This window comes from Callorhinus ursinus, unplaced genomic scaffold (genome assembly GCF_003265705.2).
Source record: "Callorhinus ursinus isolate GAN/ISIS: 27379988/994484 unplaced genomic scaffold, GSC_fseal_2.0 scaffold32, whole genome shotgun sequence".
In the NCBI taxonomy this organism is placed as follows: domain Eukaryota; kingdom Metazoa; phylum Chordata; class Mammalia; order Carnivora; family Otariidae; genus Callorhinus; species Callorhinus ursinus.
The window spans coordinates 5,959,566-5,977,521 of NW_027397094.1; the positions used below are offsets into that span (position 1 = coordinate 5,959,566).

Consider the following 17,956-nt stretch of genomic DNA (forward strand, 5'->3'; position numbering starts at 1 on the left):
CCTCTCCTCTGTCTGTTGGCAGTGCCCAGATCTGCTCACGTAAACCAAACATTCTGGAAAGGGGACTGAGAGAGCTTGAATGTGTTCGCTCTGCTTTCTCTGAAGGCTCTTTGGAAAGTACTCCTCAGCCTGAGCACAGGCTGTTTTCCTTAAAAGGATAAAATATCTGTCGGGGAAAAAAAACTGTGGCAGGCTGCAGAGACATCACATACCAGAAGGAGAGGCGCTACAAGCCCAGTGCTACTCCTCCGAGGGGCTCATCATTGTCTCACCTTCTTAGACTTAACGTTTCGCCCAAGTATCTGGGACCCAAGGAAACAGTCTTACTGCTTAATGAGGCAGTGGCCCCCCGGGCGGTGGAAAACACACTTGGAATGATGGCTGATCCTAACGTGTGTCATATTTGAACGGTGGCCAGGACTCATGGCTGGCAGGAAAGAGGAAACGCACTTACCTTTCGAGCGGAACTGCTGCCACTTTTGTGTGCCCGGGTCCTGGTAGGTAACCCCAGAGAGCACCAGCGGACCGACAGACCAACAGGTGCAGAGGCTGCAGGCCTGGGGGCAGATGGGAGCCGGAGCTGCCTGGCTCCACGGCAAGCCGGGCATCTGGGTTGCTCAAAGTGGACCCAGGAAAGCGCTTTCCCGAAGAATGGGAATTCAAGTCACCTGGAGTAACCGGGCTTGAATGGACTACAGAGGAGGTGCTCAACACCGGCTGCGTATTAGAATCATCTCAGGAGCTGAAATAATATATCTATCCCTCCCATGTCCACCCCAGAGCAATTAAATCAGAATCCTTGGACGTGAGGAGACCTCACCTCCCCAGGGAAGATATTTTTTTAAGTTCCCCCAGGTGATTCTAACATGCAGTCAAGGTCAGAGAACCAACGAGCTAGGTCGAGTAATGATCACTTGTGTGGGCGGATAAACCGCAAATTGAGGGGAAAAAAAAAATCTACTGCGTTTGTAAGCCCCTAGGACTTAAAGGTTTCCACCAATAGAAACGGCCAACTCCTTTAAAGTGGGAAGTGTATCCTGGTCCTTCACATTGGAGCTACCTGGAGAAATCTTTAAAAAATACTGGCGGGTGCTTGCACTCTCAAGCATCATTACTTTAACTGGCTTGGGGTAAAACCCAGGCATTGGATTTTTTTTTTCAAGTTCCCCAGATGATTCTAATGTGCACCTTGGGAAGCACTGTCTTATTTTTCCGCTTCTCCCAAGTACTTCTGCCTCCTATTACAGGTGAACAGACACTCCCCTGAGAACAGCCTATATGCTATTCAGTGGGTTTGGGCGCAACTGCCTAAACCTCACAACCCTTTGGGAAGCAGAAGAGCCTGGTGGCTGGGAAATCAGCTCTGCAGTTGGAATTTAGGCTCAGCCTTTTACAAAGCGTGTGACCTTGGGCAAGTCACGTCTTAGCTTCTCTGAGCTTCATGACCTGTACCTCAGTGCCTTGAAATGGGGATAATTTGGAGTCTCCCTCCGAGGGCTGTTGGAGCGATCCAAGAGCCAATCTATGGAAAACACAGGGAGCAGTGTCTGACACAGAGTAAGTGCTACATAAATGGTTGCCGTTGTGATGGAGACAGGCAGTGCCCTTCTGACCTGCTTTTTTCAGAAACCGTGATGCACTGACTTGCTCTCCTCATGCTTTTCTTCTGCACTACAACCTGCACAAACACCCCCAAAGCCTCCTGGCAATCCAGACCGAGGGATGTTTCAAAGGGACAATACACGGCATTCAAACGGGGCACTGGTCTAAAGGGAAACATCTTGATGGTTCTCTGCCACAAGCCCAGGATGGCTCCCACTCCCAGAGAAGGCCAGCCTGCGATGTCCTCCCGTCCAGGCGTCTCCTCCCTACGGCTGTCCTCCTCCACAAAGTGCTGTCTTGTCAGTTCGGTTCCAGTCACTGCCCATTTACTGGCCCACAAAACCCATCACTCCTTCCCAGCGTCTCCACAACTATGGTACGGCTTTAACGATGCTCCTCTGGTCTCGCCCTTCCCTTATCCATCTTGCATGGTCCTTGAGCACTTCCCCAAAATACTCATTTTGTGCACCCCACCCCCACCCACCCCTCTCTCCTTCCCACTATACTCTCCTGCTTTGTTTCTAGTAATAACCACGATTATAAAACCCATTCAGATGCAAGACCCTTCTGAGAGGATGCGAGGAGCCCCACCTCTTGTTAAACACCTGTTTTCATGCAGCCTCAGTCTTTGTGCCATTGTGTGTACGGGCAGGACCTGCGGCGACCGTTTTGGAGGGAACACATTCCTCCACGCTCACTCACAATTACACCCCGGGAGTTCCCACGGGCTGCGCCTATTTAACTTCGCCGGGCGTGAATGTGAAGGAGATGTTGAGATGCCAAGGAGTACAGGGAGAGCCGGTGTCGCGGGGCTGGGCGCGAGCAAGTGGAGAGGGCTGTCAGGGGAGAGGCGGCAAGCCCTGCCATCTCCACCATTCACATTAGGATTCAAAATGCCACAGATGTGACTGCATAATAAGTAGGGGAGCATACTGGTAACTGCGGCTTCCCCCACGTGCTTAATTGATCACATTGTCCTGCGCTCCGGAACAGGGAGGGCTCGAGGCAGAGGGTCTGAGGGCCAGCAGAGGCCCCGGGTCCCTGGATGGGCAACAGCACCTCTGGCAGACCTGGCAGAAAGAACAGCAGACTGGTGTTCAAATCCGGTTGCTAGGATACCATGGAGACCCTCTGCGGCTAAGCAGACAGGGGGGAAAATATGCGTCCATACGCCTTATAACCTGCAAACAGCAACAACAGAAACATGGTGTGCCCAACTCTTTAGTGAAATACTAAGCAGCAGGCGCCTGGAAATGTGGCCCAGGAGAGCAAGGAAGCTGGCCATGGATATTCTCGGGCATCCTCCGGAGCCACTCTGTTTAAGGGCTTGTCAGGGTTTTCATTATAAGCCCCAGTGCAGGGGCACACAACTTCACCGTGTTTCCAAACCCCCGAACCGGGTTTTAAGCAACCTGGTCTCAGACATTTTTCTGAAAGCTTCCACGACCTCAGTTTTAATGCGCAGGCCGCCGTGTCAAATGATCGATGCAACTTCAATGGGAAAGTCTATTAGGACAGCGTTAAGTTGGAATTCAACTCCTCCACCAAAACAAGGGAGATGACTTTCCGAAACTGACTTCAGGCTCCATTCTCATCTCCGGCCCAGTGGCCTCACTATGTAAGCAATCTGCCGTGCTGGTCTGGGGCATGAAAGATGATTCTCCATGAGACTAGTCGGAAGCGAGGGGGAAAAGAAAAGTTGTTTTCTTTCCGAGCGGGACTCCATGTCTTGGCGAGTTTTAACCGTCTGCTGCTTGGTTCCTTGAAACGCTCTCAGCCAGTGGGGCCGGTTACAGCTCCGATCAGGGTTGTGCTTGTAGGAGGTGCAGGGCTGAAGGGACTTTCTGAGATTCGGAGCTTTGCTGATGGGGAACAGTGGGTGCTCAAGGCTGGGCGGCTGGACAGCGCACGCGTGCGCACACGCGAGCCCGGAGTGTTCCAAACACTTACTTGTGTAGCATTAACTCCTCCATGCAGGGCCTCTGTCTCTCTCACCTCTAACCCCTCAGGATAGCTGCGCATTGCAGACATCCCATAAAAGTATTCAGCTGAACTGTAGGGCCCATCTGGAATGTAATTGCTCCTTCTGAATAAATCTGTATTTTAATATTCTAACCATCGATGATTATACCAAAATTCTAGTATTCTCTCAACTTTCCTACAAAATTTAACACACAGCCTTTAGGAAGATACTGTTTCTCTAGAGATGTACTTGTGCCCAGGTTTAAAAGATCATGTAAGAGCTTGTTAAAATCAATGCCTCCCTAAAAATAAGAAAATCCATTTCTTTTTGCCCTCAGCTCTGCCAAAATATTTCACAACCAAAGAGTGAAACGTTACAAAACATAACATCGTTCTCTTAAATTCAGCTACCTCTGGGGTGAAAAGCACCAGCTGAACAAAAATTCAGAGACACTGACAACTTTTTATAGGAACTTAAGTCTATACAGCCCAACTGAAATGACATGTAACCCCGGGACAGCAAAATGGAAAGGATTTGAGAATACTTACAACAGGTAAAGGGTTTAGATCAAAATACCAGAGTAAATGTTCTGACCTGTTACAGAGTTTTCAGGAATGAAGTATGATGAAATAAAATTACTTTAAAAGTTCATAAGAACCATCCTGTATACATAACCAACAGACTATCCGATCTCATAAAATGGATTTTATATTTTTTTCATTTTTTGATTTGTTCAATTTATTTCAAAACATATGGCCTAATAGTTTTACATTCTCAAGTAGTTATGTGGTAGTAATGGAATATAGTGCCAACTTCTACATCAGTTCTTTGCTTCACATTCCTAACAGAGGAAGGACTTAAGGACTATTTCTATACAGGTGTGAAAGAAACAAAAACACCCACCAGTCCCCCAAAACACACACACACACACACACACACACACACACGCACGCACGTTCAGCAGGAGCTCCCTGGCTCTGACAAAGCATTGCCTCCCATTCCCAGCTTACAGGGAAAATTCCAAATCAAAAATGTTAAAAATGATTTAAGTTAATAATTTACATTTTACACTATTTTTAAATGATCAAAAATCATTTAAAAAAGTTTTTCAAAATTATAATCCTCAGAGGGCAATCTCAGTAAGCAAAAAGTAACCATATTTGCATATATCAGATAAATGAACAGAACCTTAGCTGGGCAGTTGCCTACATCTAGTGAAAAGGGAACAGAAAATTCACAGGAAAGTGAATTTGAAATCCATTTGAGGCTATTCAGGTGGTTTCCTTTTAACTTGAACTCACAATGATCCGTGTGTGAGTTTAAGAAAGAGGACTATATATAAGTTGCACTAAAAGCAAAATATAAAGACATAAACACTTGTTGCCAGTCAGCCTGTATAATCAGATTACTCAAAGTGAAATAAATTGAAATTCGAGCAAGTCTTCTTTGGTTTGGCAAGTTTTCCTAATTCTTTGTGGAGCTACCTTGCACAATCATTCAAATGACATAAGGTATAATCATTTTGCATACAATGTAACTTCTCTTTCAAGAAAGGTACACTCTACCACTTAAGCCAATTTTATTCTAGTTTTCTTTATGTAAGTGTGAAAAAAGAACAGATGTTTTTCCAAAATTATTTAAGCTTGGAAGACATTCTATCCTTTTCTTCAATATAATCTTTCAGAATCACCAAAACCATCATGGTGATACCTTAAACAGCTGATTTCTTTAAAGCACATTATTAAATAAATATCAGAACGCACAGCACTGTTCCATAGACAAAATGTTTATTATAACAGAATGGTGTGAATTATTTGCCAAGCTAATTTCATTTTCCACCATGGACTTGTAAAAAAAAAAAACCTACTTGTTCTACATGTTGAGCACTAAGAGATTTCTACAACTTACCCCATTCCTACAGCTCAAACTGGTACTGCCTAGATTCCTTCAGATCTTCTCTAATCCAATGTTTAACTGGAGTTATCAGCTGGCTCGATCGTGCTTCATTATAAAACCTATTAAAATGGTCTTTTTATAAAAGCAGAGTTTTCTCTGTGTTACTCCAAAGTCCTGCAGATACTAAAATGAGATCCTATGCAATGCTTAAAAATGCAGAGAGCTGTCTTTGAGTTATTTTTTCATTATGCAAAACTTGGCCCAGGAGAGATGGCCATGTACCTCGTTAGCTAAAACAGGCAAGCATGTTGGGACTGCAAATTAATTTACCGGAGAAAGTTGAAGTAAATGCGAATCATTCAGGTTCCTAAGGCAAATCTAAGTCTACTGATCGGGGCAACTTGCTGAGATCAGAATCTCTGAAATGTGTATCCTCACAGTTTCTTCCCTACACTCTGTGGGAGAATACAAACTCCGTCTTAAGCCTGCATGAGGAACAGCAGAAGCTCTATGGGAACCAACAGATGTAGGTATAACTCTTAAGTTTTTAGAAGTATAATCAGTACATGCTCGACAAATACAAATGGAGACAATCATGTATTTGCCCTTTCTCCTTACATTAATTTCTTGTGTTTGCGAAGTGCAGGGTTCCAAGGGGGCTTGCATTATTATGTAACACGTGTCATCCAGCCAGTGTGATGTAGTTGGGAATAGAGTAGCAAAATCTTTCATTTTATCAATTATGTCGTTACCTATTAATTAAAAATACCATTCTTTTGGGTGCTCTCCCTCATTCGATATTAATCTCCTGTTCCTGCCACTCTACTCTCCATAAGGTCTCTGCGTTGAGAAGTGTATAACAAGTTGGATTCAATTTTCCTACCCAAGTTATGGAACCCACTGACATCAGAACATAGTTCTCTAAATGCAAGAAGGATACCAGAGTGGTTGCATCAGAAGCCAGGAGTAAGGCAAACAATGTATTCACATTGTCAATTCAGGTAAGTGTACTTCTCACGCTTGACCCTGGAAACATGCAACCCTCTTGATAGCCGGAGGCACCTCACTGGTAACATTATGCAAATTCCTTAAGGAAAACAAGCAACATTCTCCCTTAGATGGTACGAAAAAAATATTTTTTTCAAAAAAACTCAACAGACTGGGCTTCCATTTGCGGGCTGTAAATGCCATCCAATTCGGGAAATCAAAAAAAATCTTCCCTTTTCTATGCGTATTTGCTTATTTTTGACACTTTGATAATGACAGCCCATTCAGGTTTGAGGGGTACCGGCGAGAAATCCGGGAGAGCCACAAAAGCAGAGAAAGTAAGGGTGGTATCAGACGCATTTCATTTCAAGTCTGATGAGCCTGCATTTAGGATTTTCCGGCTGGGCAGGTTTGCCAGGGCATTTGGGAGATGGGGCTTTTTATTCCTCTCCTCATACTCACTCACTCACACGCACAAACACACACAGACACACACACACACACCTGGGGCGCGTTCAAACTATGTGCGGTGGGTGGCATATACGAATGTGTATGTCTATTTTTTAAAAATAGCTTGACATCTGACAAAGACACGGAAGGCAAACGTAGGTGCAGCGAGTGTGGCTCTGAGAAACGTGCACAGCGCGCGAGAAGTGCCCGTTAGAATGCAACATCTCTGATGAGGACAGACATGGCAAGCGCGAGGGGCGGGGGCCGACACACAAGACAGAGACCCGCAGCTCCCCACCGACAGGGCGCCGCGCGGACCCGGCGCCGCACCCCTGCTTACTGTGGGCTCTTGGGGTAGAAGGGCAGGGTCACATGGCTGAGATCCTGGAGGTCGAAGGCGGTGGGCTCGGCGGAGATCGCCTGCCGCTTGGTGCGCGGCTCGCCCTGCAAGGTGCCGGCGCTCTGCTTCTGCGCCTGCTGGGTGGCCGGCCGGATCACCGAGCGGTACTTGTCCAGCTCGTTCTGCAGCTTCTGGATCAGTTCGTCCTTCTGATCCAACTCCAGCTCCAGCTCGTCGATGAGGGCATCCCGCTGCCTCAGCTCCTCGATCTTCTCCTGGAGCGCGTACTGTAAATCCCGCAGGGTGCCCATGCTCCTCCGGGCCGCCGGGGCGCCTGCCCGCCGCTGCCGCGCGCCTTGGGGCTTGCTCCCCTCTCCGGGCAACTTTCCCCAAAGTCGCCGCCGCCTCCCGAGTGCAGACGCTTCCTACTCGAGCCCAGAGCCAGCCCTGGCTTCTGAGCATGCCCAGTCCGCCGCTCCGGCGCCGACTTTCGGTGCAGCTCCCACTTCCCGGGCCGCCGGAGAGGCTGAGCGCGGGGCCCGCAAGACAGCAGGTCCAAGCCGGGACTGAGCCGAGGCGCGGCGAGCGCAGGGCCGGAGGCGGGCGCAGGGCGGCGGGCGCCGGAGGAAGCGGGCGCTGCGCCTGGGGCGCCTGATAAGCCGCGCGGCGGGGCGGAGCGGGCGGGCGCGCCACTTCGGGGTGGGGGAGGTGGGGGAGACGCCGGGGAGGACCCCGCGCAGACCGGGGAGGCGCCAGCCGGGGCACCCCCTCCCCCCCACCCCTCCCCGCCGCCCCGGCACCCCGGCCTCGAGGCCGCTGGGCTACGGTCCCGGCCGCGTCCTCGGGCCGGGCGGGCTCGGCATCCGAAAAGCTCCGGGGTCCGGAGGTGTTCTGGCCGCCGGCCTCCCCAGCAGAGGCTCCCGAGCTGCGTGGCGGCGCTGTCCCCTCGCTCACGCCACCCTTCCCACGGGGAGCGCCTCGCACAGGTGGCTGGAGAAGAAACTTGCCTCCCGCCGCAGAGGAGCCCGCGCCCCGGGCGCGGGGTGGGGGGGGGGGGCTCCCTGACGCGCAGGTGCCTTTGGGGAAGGGGCGAAGGGGGCGGGGCTCTGGCTCCTCTCCCCAAGTGGGGCGGCTCTCTCCCACCCCTGCCAACTGCCCCCCCTCTCAGCCCCTGCCAAACTCACACGAAGGAACTCTTTTCAGGTCTGGGCCCGAGAAGGCCGCTCAGCTCTCCCTCCCACCTGAGCTAGTGTCTGCGGAAGAGTTTCTGGCTGGGCCTCGCGTCTTCCATTTGCTTAACTTGGGGTGGGGGACAGGAGGGGGGTGCAGGAGGGGGGGGAATCCGTGCCGAGCTCCAAAAAGTCCATCCTGAAATTGAACTGTATCTTTAAAAATATTCCCTCTGTGACAACCAAGCTGTTAGAAAGGTCTCCTTACACTTGAATGGCAAGACACAAACTGAATATAGGAGGGATCATGAGAAGGGGGAGCTCAGATGGGTTGCAGAAAATTGTGCTATATCACCCCACCCCTACCCATTCCCCTCATCCCCGCCCACTTAGTCTTTCCTAAAATGATGACAACTAGGTTGCATCTCTTCTGTGGAAGGGGGATTCTCCCATCATCTGAACACATGTTCAGAATCCACAAATGTTAATGCTTAACTACTCACCTAAATTCCTAATATTTAGCTAAATCTTCACCAACTCATCCAACTTTATACCACCTTTATTAGCAGCCCCCTAATTACTATTCCTGAGCACCCCGTGTTATAAACTAGTGCTCTATTTGGCCATTCCTTAACACTAAAAGTCGACAGAAAATACATTAAAATCGAATTGCAATCCAGAACTATTCCCTGGAATCTAAACTTAGCCAAGAATGAACATATCAGTCTCAAAAAAAAAAAAAAAAAAGTTTGCTTTTACTTTTGAATACACTTTTTCTATCTGAGCTAAGAAAGGGAAAAAACAAAAAACAAAAAAACCCAGCTAGCCAATGGCACATTAACCAACTTTTTGATTCGAAGTGTTCTGTTGGGGCGCCTGGGTGGCTCAGTCGTTAAGCGTCTGCCTTCTGCTCAGGTCATGATCCCAGGGTCCTGGGATGGAGCCCTGCATCGGGCTCCCTGCTCAGCAGGGGAGTCCACTTCTCCATCTCCCACTCCCCCTGCTTGTATTCCCTCTCTTGCCGTCTCTCTCTCTCTCTCTCTCTCTCTCTCTCTCTCTGTCAAATAAATAAAATCTTTAAAAAAAAAAAAGTGCATCTGTTTGTAATTAGAGGTGTGCAGGACAAAGGATGTACAATCCTAAACAGTCTTCCACTCAGGTCATGATCTAATGCTCTTAGCACAGGTGATGTAAGACAATTTTTCAGCTTTCCAACACAGACATTTCCAGAAATGCATTTATTTCAGAATGTAATACATAAAGTAGATAATCCTTGAAACAGTTTCATTGGTAATGAACAGACCATGAGTAACTTACAAATACTGACATCAGTGAAATAGTTCTGAATTGTTTTTTTAACTAAAACTAAATCAAGCAGAAGGTCTATGGCTTTGTATAACTGACTCTATCCTAAAAGAGAGCTTATGTGACAATTTCCTTGTCCCAGGCAAAAGGCCAAGTTCTTACTTTATTTAACCTATGGGGACTCTTCCATGGGAAAATGTTTAGAACTAAATGCCTTTTTTCCCTATAGATCTATATAGGGGTCCTTGAGGCCAAGAGTTTATGTCTAGAAATAGAAGCAATGTACAGGGGATATCCTTAGACAGTTGCTAAGCAGAGTTATGTTTTAAGGTTCATTTGAGGCTTAAATGGAGTTACTTATGGGCAGCACAAAGTAGAGAAGATTCTTCATTTGTAGAAAGCCTGTCTATCTTGAGAGTCAGAAGTCTGTTATAACACATGCAAAGAAAGTAAAACGGCCAAAACATAAGACTATTACAACTGACTTATGCTTTTAAAAAGTATTCAAGGTATAAGGATGTATCAGGTTATATTAGCCTATACTATGAAAAGAATAATTTAATTCCCCCCTCACTTTATAATTACATATGCAAAATCCAGAATTCTCAACCTTTCCATTCTTGAGGTCAGAGTGAATATTTTAAGTAAGCTTTGCAATGATGTTCTTGACTGGTTGTTTAGATATTAAGGGGCCTGGTTTTCCAACTCAACCTTTTGAGTGATCCCAATCTTTTTTTTAAACATCTTTTGTACTGTCCTTGGTAAATGCTGGAAATAAATTTTATGTGAAAAATCAAGGTCCCGTAGTTACATTTCAACAGACAAATGTACTATGTGTCTCATGGTAAGTTAAGTTGGCTAAACTATAAGATCAGAGATCAGGCACAAGTCTACTTTCTGCTTACTAGGAAGTGAATACACAAATCTGAAATGGAGTGGAGTGGGATCTACTGAGCTCTCCCACTGCCTATATCATGGGGTGAGGTCTCCATGGTAGATGCTAAAACACAGAGCAATGCAATGCTGAAGGAACTGAGTTCATACTCTAGAATTCCATAGTCAACTCACAACTGGCTCTTTAGCTGGTCTCTCTTTGTCCCTGCCCTAAGAGGAGCAGAGTTCTACCAGTAGCCAAACCCACCTCGGCATATTGATGTGCTTCAATTTTGCACCCATCCCTCATGACTGAGAATACATTGTATCATGCCTTCCGGATTCAATCTCACAACCATTTAATGAGGCATTCAATAACGCAGCTTCATAGTGGCTCTTAAGAAAATAAAGTCTGTAGAATTTATCATCCTTCACGAAAACCATAATTAGCCTCAAAAGGACACTCATCCAAGTGTCCATGCTACTGATGCCACATTTCCCGCAAGAGTCCTAAGTATGAAATTTTCTTCTGCCATTTCACGTACATATCTTGAGTAGAAACAAACAAAACACAGCTGAGCTTTTTAGGTGATGGAAGCCACCCCTTATAGAAAAAGGCTGCAGCTAACAAGTACCTCTAAGAAAGAGGAAAGTGACCATTACCGGTAGACATGCTGGCATGCTCTAAATTGCTAATCTTAATCAGAGGCCACAATAAACATAACTTCCTTGAACTCTTAATGCATGACAGGCACTGTTTAATGTAACCCCACCAGGGAGTCTTTATTATTACTTCCACTTACATTTGAAAAAATTGGAGGCAGGTATCACCCACCTAATGGATGGCAAAGCCTGGATTCAAATCCAGACCACGGGATACAGAGTTCAACCTCTGACTCCCTCCCTGCCCCTCATTATCTTCTGCAGGACTTCCAACTGTTGCTAAGGTCTTGATTCTCGATCCAGAGAGAGAAGAATATCCTTAGCATTTTTCGACTGACTTGGGGAGGTGGAAAGAGGAAGAATTTGGAAAATTCTGAAAGAGCCGGAAAGAGAACTTTTATAAATTCTTCTTCCCAAAACTGTCTTCACTCCAGCACCATTTCATTCTCGTTGAAGGTGACTAACTTGCACCCATCTATCTGGGATTGTCCTGGTTTTAATACTAAAATCGCTTAGGACTATCCCGGTTTTAAAGCTAAAGTCCTAGGTACCCCTTGGTCCTGGACCAACCAGGACAGCTGGTCACCCTATTTAATTCAGGATTGCTGCAACTCCCTACTTTATCAAATTTTGCCTTCGAAGTTACAGATAGGAAGTGGCCAAGGAAGATCTGTAAACATAATTCCTATTATTTTAGGCACATTACAAACCCACTTACACATTTGTTTGTGTCAATATGTTTTAAGGAAACAATCATCCTATTTCAATGCATAAGAAGATACCATAGGAACTGTCTTTGGGCTATAAAGGGCATGAGTCAGATGACAGAATTTTAATTGCACTTGAATAAATTAGAGATTCTAGGTTCTCCTTTTGGTTTACTGTTTTTATAGAAATCTGGACTTCAGACGTATGGGCTTTCTATGGATAAAGCACAATAAGTAAAGCACCTGCTATTTGATTAACTCTTACAGAATTATTCTTAGGACTATATTTGGTGGTGGATTCAGTCATCAGGAATCCATATTTTAAATGGATATAAGTAAAAATTCTAATGGTTTGGCTTGTTGAAGCTAAACTTCTGTGCATGATACGTTCTGCACGGAAAAGAAAAAAAAACATAAACCATTAATGATGAAAAACTTACTGCAGAGATTTGGAAAGTAATAGTGCATTGTACCATAATTGCTAATGTGCTTAGAGTTTAATACCGAATTAGTGTCATGCCTAATATCAGTTGAAATGAATTCTTATATTCCACAGTTTAAAAGGATGGCATGTTATTACGGAGCCTGAAGTAGTGTTCATGAAAACCCACGCACTGTCTGCCAAAAAGAACACTTCTCTGGACTTTTCAGGAAGCTGTCCATTTCCAAATAATGGAAGAAATGAAATGTTTTTAAGAAGAATGGAATTTGGGTTTCCATATTTTTTTCATGAATGGAGAATTTTAAAATGCATAAAATTGAATTTAAAATATTTTATTCACAAAATATTGTTTTGCTACATTTTAAGCCCAGAATGTATACACGAGTATGCAACATTGTAATATCTCTCGTGTCTGACTAATAAATTTATTTTCTCTGTCCTATTTCACTGATTAATCTCATATATAAATGCACATCATTTCATAAGTTAATGCATCAGTATTCTCCACAGGATAGTCAAAAATATTTGAGAAAGTAATTTTGCATTTAGATATCATATTTGAGAGCATATTTGATATCATGTAGCTTATAGAAGAACAGCTCTGAAATCAATGACTTTCGGTTGCTGCTCTTATTTTAAACTGCATTTAGTAGTGGATAAAACTCGGCCATTTTCAACCTACATGTTTTGTAATCAAAATTGAAAGTAAAAACTAAAGCTACATTTTGCTAGTGAACTTACTAAAATCGGTAAAGTGAGAAAGTACTGAAGATGTAAGAAAGATAATAAAATAGAAGTTTGAGTGAACTGGGCTTTTATCGGTGAGTCAAATGAATGGATAAGGCAACAGAAAGATAACAAGGCATTTGTTTGCCCTGTGAGAATGTCAGAGATCTGGAGCACAGGGGAAGTTGCGGGCAAGAGCAAAAATACTTAGTAGGGAAGCATCCAGAGATCTTCATCCTCATGAACTTAATGGCCAAGTAAATAGCACCTAGATTCAAATACAGAAAACTCTCGATATTATGACTTTTATATAATCATCATGAGATGGAAATCCAGAAATCCATCTTTAATGATGAGCAAATGAAGTGGCAGGCTGGTAAAGCAAATGAATGCCTGATGTTTATGAAGGCATTACCCATGGCCCAAGAATAGAGACCCAAGTTGGGGCCCAGGAGACACATATTTTCACTATGCATTTGTAACCAACTGTAAAATTACCAGTCACCTTGCCCAGTGCACATTTTTTTTTAAAGATTCGGTAATTTCTCCCTGGTCCAGACTGTATTTTTTAAAAATAATTTTTCAAAGCAAAAAGCACAGGCATTTGATCTGGTAGGTAAGAATGCCCCATATAAATAAATATCAAATAGGGACCTTTTTTTACCCTTTTTTGGTATTAGGCAGAATATTCAGTGTCTGTCTTGAGTCACTGCATTATGTAAGAATGTTTTTACTCAAATATCAAAGTTAATTTGGGGAGCTATTACGGAAAATTCATCTAAGTTTTCCATAGAATACAGTACAGCCAAAATTCTAACCATCTATCTTTCTTAGAAAAGCATCTATGTTGAATACACAATTTTAAGTGGAAAAAATGACAGGGAAATCTTCAAAACATTTATTTGTGGAATGTCAAAAGCAATTGCTGCTGTTAGGAACACAGAGAACTTGGTGGAAATTGCTTATTTTCACTTTGCAGTGAAAATAACCAGGGGATACCACTGGTCAGACCCTCTATCCTTACACAGCAAGTAACATTCTCTTAGCAGTCACAGAACTGAAACTTACCTGATATCACAGCATTTTTACATGCACTCCATTATTTAATTTAGTTACTTTCTGCCTCTACCATCAGCATTCCCAAAATACAGAGAACTAAAAGACTGTTAGCACTTGCGTGGGATGGACATGTCACCCTTTCCCACCTGCAGCCAAAAAAAAAAAAGAGCAGCAAAAACGTCCTCATTTTTTACTCATAATGGATATCACAGAATTGTAGCTGAAATGTACCACTGAGATTATGTAATTCAACATCCTAATTTTAAATTTAAGGAAATTTAAAGGCCAAGGAAGTCAAATGACTCACCCAAGACAGAAGCAAGTTTAGAACCCAATTATGCCCATTCCTTAGTGCACACTGAAGCCTGATTCAGTTCACATGAAAATCCCACCCATCTCTTCATAGGTGATAGTTGTTAAGGCCAATTGAGAACACTTTAATTTGTGCAGAAAACAAAATATATCAAAAGGTCTTTAAAATATCTAACTAGTTCTATTATGCCTCTCCTTATAATGAAACCGTAAGGAACTTGTTCCATGGAGATCTACGTGACACGACGTGCAGGGGTGTGCGCGTGTGTTTGTGTGTGTGTATACACGTGCACATGCTTCAAAGTCAGGCATATGCCAGAGGTGTGAAATAAAAACCACACCCTCCTAATCAACCCTCATTTATGTCAGAGTAGAGGTGAGCACGTGAGGTGGGTATACCAGGGGAAACAGAGTAAACCACCTCGCTTACTTTTTCATCTTTCAGACACAGCAGCTCAGGTCTCCTCCCATCACAGGGTTTTAAAAGTCTTTGTGATACAAAAGACATCATTACCAAGACAGAGAAAATTTATCTCGCATTCCTACAAATTAAAAGGTAACACCTTAAACCTAACATAGAACTCTCGAAATACAGATGGTGATACTTGTTTGAATCCCTGAAATCATGTAATCGGTCTTAGACCACTGGAGACATTTTTAAGGTATAATAACTTCAGGATATGCCAAAAGATGATTTTGTTCATTTAATATTTCCCAATGGAGTACTCTTAAGAATTTTCACAAACACAGTAAAGACATATTTCAAAAGGCATTGAAACATACAGCATTTAAAATCTTATTACATTAGTATTTTCCTAAAAATAATTTTGTACTTCCATATTCTCAGTATATGTTCTTTTAATCACTAATCTATCTACATAGCAAATTTTTAACATATTACATGACTTTCATATTCTGCAACCAGGGAATATCCAATTGTGAGAAATCAGAATAATTAATGAAGAAAACACACAAAAAAAACAAGAAGCATATGGTAACAGCTGGTGGAATGGCTAAACTCAGTGGTCAGTGAACAGCCTTGCTAGCTTGCTAGCAAGCCAGTAACTCTCATTGAGAGCTCTCACCAGTCAAGTGGATACCATAATGTGGTGTTTCCTCCAAGTGTGAACTAAGGAACACTAGTTCCTTAAAAAAAGGCGCAGGGGTTTCCCCACAGTCAAAAATGCTTGGGAAACACTGAGAAAAGTTTGGTAAAGCAGATTTCTTTCTGCATTATTTCATATAACTTCCAAATTTCCAATATATATTATGAATCTCCAAAATAAATATACAGTAAATATACACAGTTGATTCAAACAACTAGACTTTCTTTCATCTAATACTTTAAGTGTTGTACCTGAGTATTTATGATAGTGAATTTTTTTTTTTTTAAGATTTTACTTATGTATTTGAGATAGAAGGAGAGCAAGAGAACAGGAGCAGGGGGAGGGGCAGAAGGCGAGGGAGAAGCAGTCTCCCTGCAGCGGGGAGCCTGATGCAGGGCTGGATCCCAGGACCCCGGGATCATGACCCGAGCCGAAGGCAGACGTTTGACTGACTGAGCCACCCAGGCGCCCCTATGACAGTGAATGTTTAAAGGTAAATTAGGCAGCTTACGGAAAGCTACCAGCAGCCTCCCCATCTGTGAATCCCTCATCGGTATCTGCATATGCAGCAGGATCAGAACACACAGTCCTGATCCCACCAATGGGACTGCCATCAGCATCTCCCCTTGAAAGTCGTAAGTCACCCGGTCTCTGACCAGGGCTGACGACATGACAGAACACCAGAGAACATAACAAATTTGGTGCTCACAGGAAGGATGAGGCTCGCCATTTGACCCACAATCACATCTTCTCTCTTTAAAATTAGGGTGGGCCACTAGACTGGTGCTCAGGCTATGAAAACGGTCAAGGAAAAATTACAATGGGACTGAGATCAGGAGAGTAATTGATTAATAATTAATCACGTAAGTGTTATACTGACCTTTTAGTTCTTACAAATCTCCAGGCACCAAGCAATTTCATTTTAACATTTCACAGCTTTTCTACTGGTGATTCTCTTTCTGCCTTTGAAATCCTTCACCCAACCCCTTTCATGACCCTAAAGTCTAAAACCCCACCACCTCCCAATCAGCAGTTCCATCATTTGAGTCATTAACTCAATGAACTCATTCTCCTCTTCTCTCCTAAAATATCACTTCTTCTGATAATCCTTCTGAATCATCCCCATATTTTCCCTTGTATTAGAACTTACAATTTACAATCATGTATCACTTTCAAGGATATTTGTTAAATAGCTATCTTATCATTAGGCCGCAAACTCCAAGGAAACAAGGAACTACGTCTATTTCATCCGCCAACACCTAGAACAAATAAGCCCACCCTACATATTTATCCATTGCACTGACTAAATGAATGAATTTGAGAAATATTTATCTAGTATCTACAACACAGCACTGCTAATAAACAGAAAACTGGTCCCTTTCCACCTTTTCTCCATCAAGAGATTAAACCATCAAACTGAACTAAATATCCATTGGCACAATACAGGGATGGACTTCCCCTCACGTGGGTGTCACTTGGAAATGCATGTGTCCTAAGCCTCAAACTTCAGTATGACCACCCGAGGCGCAGCTACCCTGTATCATGGGTCTTAGGCAGGTCACATGTTTGTCTGCTTTTTAAATAGCACCGATTTCCTATGTTCTTCCCAGAAATGTTTGTGGTATCCATTGCTCTTGGACAAATCACCACAGGCAAAACCTTTGAAACTACAATATGGGCGTGCACCCATGAAGTGTATATAGTAGAGATGTGTGTGGGGAGGGGTTGTTATATGGTATATATATGTGTATACACACACACACACACACACACACACACACACACACACACAGTTAACCCTTGAATGAACACAGGTTTGAAATGTGTGGGTCCACTTACACGTGGATTTTTTTGATACAGTCCAGTACTATGTGAATGTAGTTTCTCGCCCTTATGATATTCTTAATAACACTTTCTTTTCTCTAGCTCACTTTATTGTAAGAATACAGTATAGAATACATATAACGAACAAAATATGTGTTAGTTGATTGTTTATGTTACTGGTAGGGCCTCAAGACAACAGCAGACTGTTACAGACTTAGTAGGTATGTTTTGGGGGAATCAAAAATTACATGAGCATTTTTGACTGCACGGGGGGGGGGGTCAGTGCCCCTAACCTCCACGTTATTCAAAGGTCACCTGGGTGTGTGTGTGTGTGTGTGTGTGTGTGTACTGAAAACCAATATCAATATGGTAAATACAGCTTAGAAGTGAATACAGGTAATGAATTTCTCAGTAACGAGATAGTGAAAGGTGACATGAAAACTATGATATGGTCATTTTTGGACAACTGATGCTTTAGCTCCCCATATTTCTGCATGTCCTTTCTGTACATAATAAATCAAATATATCATAG

General features: G+C 43.7%; 1 protein-coding gene across 2 annotated transcripts in view; it reads right to left on the reverse strand.

Moving 5' to 3' along the window:
• Positions 1-17,956, reverse strand: part of PRKG1 (protein kinase cGMP-dependent 1) — a 1,235,615-nt gene that overhangs the window by 1,146,095 nt on the left and 71,564 nt on the right. Inside the window, exon 1 of one of the 2 annotated variants that reach the window (XM_025850941.2) lies at positions 7,239-7,783. The exons of the other annotated variant lie outside the window; for it this stretch is intronic. Coding sequence (XP_025706726.1) covers positions 7,239-7,549 — 311 coding nt within the window. The 5' untranslated portion in view covers positions 7,550-7,783. Of the gene's footprint in view, positions 1-7,238; positions 7,784-17,956 lie in introns of those variants that run through there. 2 annotated transcript variants of the gene reach the window in all.